This window comes from Symphalangus syndactylus, chromosome 8 (assembly GCF_028878055.3).
Source record: "Symphalangus syndactylus isolate Jambi chromosome 8, NHGRI_mSymSyn1-v2.1_pri, whole genome shotgun sequence".
NCBI classification, from domain to species: domain Eukaryota; kingdom Metazoa; phylum Chordata; class Mammalia; order Primates; family Hylobatidae; genus Symphalangus; species Symphalangus syndactylus.
The window spans coordinates 55,520,935-55,528,008 of record NC_072430.2 but is presented as its reverse complement, the minus strand read 5'-3'; the positions used below and the strand labels follow the sequence as shown (position 1 = coordinate 55,528,008).

The following is a 7,074-nucleotide window of genomic DNA, read 5'->3' as shown; positions in this document are numbered from 1 at the left end:
ATATATTTTTCTTTTAGAAGACTGACAGGCTTGAAGTTTATGCCTCCAAAGACAAAAGTGATTACGTTTTATTTAGTAGCTTGCAAAGTTGCCAAAGGCCATTTTTTCTACTCTTTCCCTGAAACTGGTTTATATGCTTATTAAGTCATTTATACCTATTTGTAAATGCTTAACATAGTTTCAGATTTTAAGATTTCCCTGCAACTTTACTTCCCTTGAAGTTTACAGCAAGAGTTGTTAATTTTTATTTTTAATTGCATTTATTCAGTAATTAAACTCCGCCACAGAAAAACTTAGTAGACAAGGGGAGTTCCCCTGTGTTCCGTGGCAAAGAGTGCGGTGGGTGACACTGACCCATGGTTAGGTAACCTGGCAAGGAAAGACCCCGTTGTAACACATCTGAGCAACGAGACCAAAGGAAGGGCTTGCTGCCACGAGGCGAAGTCTGCTTTTTTGAACAGAGAGCTCAGCAGAGTTGGGCGGCAATCATGCCCAGCAGTGAGGCCGAGGAGAAAGAGCGGGAGCATTACATTACTGCTCCAAGAGTAGGAAAATATGATGCATGTTTGGGACCAGGCAACCGAAATCCCTTCTCAGCAGCGCCTCCCAAAGCCGAGCACCGCCTTCCTTAGGAGAAGGCGCAGAGTCCCCAGACCCGGGATGAGCCGCACCCCCAGCTCCTTTCTCTTTCCTACGCCGCTAAACACAGACGAGCACGTGAGCGCCGCGGCGCGTCCCAGCTGTGCTTCAGCTGACCACCTCCTGATTGGTTGAGAACGACGTGGGCTGGGGTGGGGACTTGCCGCCTGCGTCGCTCGCCATTGGCTCTCGAGGAACCCGCCTCCACCTCAGGTGAGGCGGGCCTGCGGGAGCGCGCGCCGGCCTGGGCAGGCGAGCGGGCGCGCTCCCGCCCCTTCTCCCCTCCCTGCGCGCCCGAGCGCGCCTCCGCCCTTGCCCGCCCCCTGACGCTGCCTCAGCTCCTCAGTGCACAGTGCTGCCTCGTCTGAGGGGACAAGAGGATCACCCTCGTCGTCGCTTCGGCCAGCGCGTCGGGCTGGGCCCTGACAAGCCACCTGAGGAGAGGCTCGGAGCCGGGCCCGGACTCCGGCGATTGCCGCCCGCTTCTCCTGCTTCTGGTCTCACGAGGGGTTTCCCGCCTCGCACCCCCACCTCTGGACTTGCCTTTCCTTCTCTCTCCGCGTGTGGAGGGAGCCAGCGCTTAGGCCGGAGCGATCCTGGGGGCCGCCCGCCGTGAAGGCATCGCGGGGACCTATTCACCATGGAGGGCGCCGGCGGCGCGAACGACAAGAAAAAGTAAGCCCATTCCCTCGGCCGGCTGCCTTCTCCCCCGGCGACCCCGCCCGCCTGCCCGCCCTGGGCTCCCGGGCCGGCCTCGGCGTTAATGGGGTTGGGGGGGCAGCCTTTTTGTTTCTGCTGCTGCTCCCCTCCCCTCTCTTCCCCCAACCTCGCCGGCCGGGCTCCCCCGCTGTCCACGTCGCCATCTTGTCGTGGGGGGTGGGAGACGCCTCGAAAGTGCTTTCAGGGGCCGGGGTCTGAGCCCTGCTTGCCCTCCCCGCCGGCCGTGGGGGCCTCGCGCCGCCCACCTACCCGTCTCAAAAACCCATCCTGCTCTGTGGCCGCATCCGGAGGGGACTTTACCCAGCCTGAAAACCCCGGGAAGAGAAATGAGCTGCAGCTCGATAGCCGCGGTTTGCACCCGGAGCTTCCGCTCCTTCCCGCCCCCATCCTCTCCGGTTCCATTGAAAACTCGGCCCTGGGGCGGACCTTGCACGCTGGTCCTGGTTTCCCTGTGGACTTGGGGCCCTGAGTTCCCGACTGAGGGACTCGCGTGGTCGGATGCGATCTTGTCCTGTAGTTGTCCAGCCGTCGCGGGTGTCTTTGCCTTTGTGCATTAGGGATTTGCCGCGATGGCCTTAAGATGAGAACTTTTTAGTCTGCACGTGCAGGTTTTGTTTCGTTTTAATCGCCTTGAAAAACTTGCCTAGACTGAGAGTCAGAGTAATGGGAATTTAGGGAAATGGCAACATTTTAAAAAGAACTTCAGAATTGGATACTTGAGTTCATATCACCTGTCACGAGAACGCAGATATTATAAATGAATATATGCCTCATTCATTCTTCAAATAATGAAAATGTAGGGGCTGGTTAAATGTAGGCAGACAGTTTTAATGATACTGAAAAAAGTATATGATGAGTGAATGCGGCACTAAAATGTTGCAAAAATTTTCTAACTCTGTCTCATTTTCCTGAAATTGAAGTATATTAAAGAAAAACCTTCAACATATATCCAAAGTAAGTAATCACTCGATTAGAACTTAATGCAAGTTTTATAAATCACCTTGAAGTTTGAGTCTAAGGGGTACATTAGAGATCGAGAATTGTGAGTTAGTCCAGTGGTATTAAGAGCGGACTCCCCCATCCCCCAACACACACACAATTTTGCCCACTTTGGCATTTTAACTTTTAAGGAAATCATTTAAAGAATTGAAGATTTAGAGTAAGAGTTTTGGTTAGTAGACTGGCTTTGCTGTTAAATCCTTCCACTCTTCTGGCAGAGAGATTAATTTCACTAATCAGTATCAGCAGAAGATAAACTTGTCTATATTGCTGTTTTGTAGGTCCCTTCTCCTGGTCCTTCTTCAATAGAATATTAAATTCTTAGTTTGTATACGCCAGAGAAGGCACTTATAAAATTCAAAAAGTGAGCAAACAGGTCTAGATTAATTCCAAGAGTTACCAGGAATTAATTGCAGTTTATTTTGCGCAGGTGATTACAGTGCTTTTGATGAAATGATAAAGCTGCTATATTGTAAACCTAAGGCAGATTACCTCTGTGTAGTGCCAGTTTTCTATCCTTATTATATATTGAATCATATTTAATACAATGCATTAAATTATGCACCACTTTTTTATATACAGTATTGAACTCATTTCTTTGCCGTTCATCCGTTCAGAATATCAGAAGCAGTTTTGAAATGAATGAATTAATAAATTAGCTACTGTTCATCAGCCCCAATTCTAAATGAGCTCTTAGATTTTCCTCAGCCCATCTGTTACTTTCAAAATTTTCTCATTTGAAAACTTGGCAACCTTGGATTGGACGGATTCATATTTCTTAGTATAGAAGTTCTTGATATAACTGAAAACTTAAACACTTAATAAGTGGTGGTTACTCAGCACTTTTAGATGCTGTTTGTAATAGATGACCTTTTCTAACTAATTTACAGTTTTTTGAAAGATACTGAGAGGTTGAGGGATGGAGATTTTCTTCATGCAATTTTTTGTTTTCATTTTAAATGAGCTCCCAATGTCGGAGTTTGGGAGACAAATTTGTCTTTTTAAAAGAAGGTCTAGGAAACTCAAAACCTGAAGAATTGGAAGAGATCAGAATAGAAAATGGGTATGGTTATGATACTGTAGATTTAACATAGGACATTTCATGTTGGTTCCTAGTTATAGGGGCTGAACTTACTTAATAGCACGTGCATTTTGATTTTTAGATTTTTAAGGGAATGTCAAGAGAGTAATGATTCTGTTTCAGCCTTCAGGCCAGACTCCTTCAGAGTTTTCCAAAACAAATAATTACTGAATCATTAAAGTAAAATTTCTGAGAATAGAGATTCCTTAATTTCCTTCATTAACTTTGGCATTAAAAGCCAAGAAGCTTTCTCATTTATTAGCAAACTTTTCTCCTTATAATTCTATTTTGATTGTCCCTTTGAGGAAGCAGCATATGGTGGTTAAGAGCATAGGATCTAGAGGCAGATACCTCTGAGTTAAGGGTCCCAGCCCTTCACTTGTGAGCTTGAGCAAGTTACTGAATGCCTCTGAGCTTCTTTCCTCCTTTTGAAATGATGATAAGAATAGCAGCCATCTGAGCAGTATTGTAAAGGTTAAATGAGATAATGCTTGTGAAGCACTTAGCCCATTGCCAGGAGTCTTGGTGACACTGTGTACTTGAAAATAGATGTTACCTGTTAAAATTCTTGTTTAAACTTCCACAGCTCTTAAAATTCTTTTTTGCTAGTCCTTCTAGCTATTTCCTTTAGTTTCTTTTCTGTGTCTTCATGCATCTTTTCTATCTCCTGAAAGTGAAAAGACTAACATTGGATCCAGAGCTTGAAAAGGGTTTTTTTTTCCTGTTAAAATGGGCAAAAGAGTACATCCTTGGGTTATACTGGCACCTAGTATCAGTTATTTTTCTTGAGCATCTGATCTACTCTCTACTCTAGTAGAGGCCTCCTCCTTCACAATTCCTTACCCCTGTGTTTTCTCCCCAAATAGAATACTTTGAGTTTACTCTGGACTCTAGAGTCAAACATACACAGTATTCTAGTCTTACTGTTCATTTAAGCAAGATATGTGCAAGACACTGCAGTCTTAGTACTGGCAGTAACTTAAGACATTTTTTGTCTTGATGCCAAAGTTTAGACAATTTTATAAAAATTAATCTTTTTGAAAGATAATGAGTTGATAAAATATTCTCAGTAAAGCAGCTACATGGTAGAAAAACTGTCCTTTGCTTATGAGTTTCTCCAGAGTTAAGACCATTGGGTTCCATCTGAAGGCAAGACTTCAAGCTTGTCTTACTGGTGTGTTTTGTGGCTCAATTTGTATGAAGTCTATGCACTCTTCCACACGTGTGTATTTACTGAACTATCAAGTTATTTTAGACTGAGAAAGTATTGGAGTTCATTCCTACGGTCCACTGCAGAGCACCTTGTGCAGTTTGGAGAATGTCAACTTTTCTACCTGTTAACTTCCATTGTCTTTACTTTTAACGCCATTGTCTGTGACTCTAATGGTGTCTGGGCTCAGGGTTTAGATTTTGTGGTTACATTCTATTCTTGTATGTCAAGAGTGGTGTATAGAAAGCTGAGGGGGATTAGTTAGTCTCTTGACTGATTTTTTCTTTTCTGAAGAACTCAAAATAGTTTATTATGTTTGGTGGTGAAATTAAAAATTGATTTGCATGGATGTTAAAGATTTGGGTTAAATTGTGTGTTCATAGATGCCTTCTCTTAATATATAATTTTTTAATTTAGATACTTAAAATACTGTATCCCTTTATCTAAGATTAACATAAGTCTGTTTCTTAACCAGGAGAAAAATAATCTAAATTTAAATGTGATGTTGGATGAGTTTCCGATTAAGAAATTGATTTTTTAAACTTTGTGACTAGTTATCCAGTGGGTGGATTTTACCCAGTGTGTGTATGTGTTTTCTGTTTAACTCTGGAAGGTTAGAAAGAGAATTTGAAACTAAGACAAGCCAAGCTTCTTGTTGCTCAGTATTTTTGGTAAAAATATGGTCAGAATGTTTAAATTAACTATAGGCTTTGGAATTTTAAAAATAATCATATCTCTTGGTCTCTTGACACATCAAGAATTAACTGTTTGGTATATGCATTGAGTATTAATGTTCACGTTTTCTGCAGTAGAAATTTATAAACCCTTATCTATTGGCCAGACATGATCCCTTTAGAGAAATCTAGTATCTAAAACCTGAATTTTTAAAACAAAATTAAAAATTTCTGTTTCGTAAAACCAAAAATTGTGATTACCTCATGGCTTTTTTCTATAGCTTTTGATTGTTTTTTAAAATTGTAGTTCAAAAGCATTAACATAAAATTTACCATCTTAACCATTCCTAAGTACCGTTCAGTAGTGTTAAGTATATTCACATTGTGCAACTAACTTCCAGAACTTTTTCATCTTACAAAGCTGAAATCATACCCATTAAACAACTCCCAATTTCCCTCTCTCCTCAGCCTCTGGCAACCACCATTTTACTTTCTGTTTCTGCAAATTTAACTACTCTAGATGCCTCATAAATAGAATTATAGGGTTTTAATATTTTTGTGATGGGCTTATTTCACTTAGTGTAATGTCCTCAAGGTTCATCCATGTTGTAGCATATGTCAGAATTTCCTTCCTTTTTGAGTCTGAGCAATATTCCATTATATGTACCATATTTTGTTTCTCCATTCATCAAGCAATGGACACTTGGGTTGCTTCCACATCTTGGTTATTGTGCTGCTATGAACATGAGTCTGCAAATCTCTGTTTAAAGCTTTCACTTTTTTTGAACACATATCCAGAAGAGGGATGCTGGATCATATGGTAACCCTTTTTAATTTTCAAGGAACCACCATATTGTTTTCTATAGCAGTTGCACCCGTTTACATTCCCACCAACAGTGCACAAGGGTTCCTATTTCTCCACATCCTTCTAAACACTTGTTTTCTTTCTTTCCTTCCTTCTCTTGTTTCTCTTTCTCTCTCTCTCTCAGCCATCTAATATGGTGAAGTGGTAGCCATCTAATATGTTGAAGTGATTGTTTTTAAGGGCTTGTTTGTGGATAATTAACCAGCTGAAAGCTAACTACAGTTTGCCAGTGGAAGCTTTAACAGAAAGGAGATTAAGTACCTCTAAAATGAGAATTCAATTTTTCTAGTGACTTAGATTTGCTCTGCCAGTACTCTTTCACAGAAACACTTTTTGGGTAAAATAGTGTACACCTGTTCTATTGTTGATAAAGCCCAATTTAATTAGGAAATTTGTTCTCTAAGATTTAAAACAATAATTGAAATAATGTATTTTTATTAAAAACTGTTCCCAAGATGTTAGCTTTTAGCTGTTGTGGTGATCTCAACTGTTATTTATGAGTGTTTCTTTATTTTAAAATTTCACCTTAACCGGTTACAGTTTTAACCATAAAGATTATTTCAACATATGATTTTGAAATTTTATTGTCTTGTAAATGGGAAAATGTGATGGAACATAGCTTACTGTATGTAGTTCTTCACTTGTTTGAAAAGTCACAATATATTTAGGCAAATTAATTTAAAAGTGTCTAGTATTTAATGCAATTTTCACTCATTAAGGACAGGTCCCCTGTGTTTCCCCCCCCTTTTTTTTTTCCAAGTAGTTTGGGAGGATTTGTTTTTCCAGCTGAAAAATACTATGGTTAAAAATAAACATAAGGTTTAAAGGCGAAAGTTGAAGTCTTTGAGGGTTGGGATATGTTTCTGTTCTTAAGAGTCTTGTAAAT

The 7,074-nt window shown here is 41.1% G+C and overlaps 1 protein-coding gene across 5 annotated transcripts in view; it reads left to right on the top strand.

Moving 5' to 3' along the window:
- The first annotated feature begins 481 nt into the window (after positions 1-481).
- HIF1A (hypoxia inducible factor 1 subunit alpha) overlaps positions 482-7,074 on the top strand; it is a 53,357-nt gene continuing 46,764 nt past the window's right edge. The window contains exon 1 of one of the 5 annotated variants that reach the window (XM_055289161.2): positions 482-1,314. In XM_055289161.2, the coding sequence (XP_055145136.1) occupies positions 1,280-1,314 (35 nt within the window). In that variant the 5' untranslated portion in view covers positions 482-1,279. Of the gene's footprint in view, positions 1,315-3,171; positions 3,422-7,074 lie in introns of those variants that run through there. The other 4 variants (XM_055289160.2, XM_055289163.2, XM_055289162.2 and 1 more) reach the window with 4 other exon arrangements.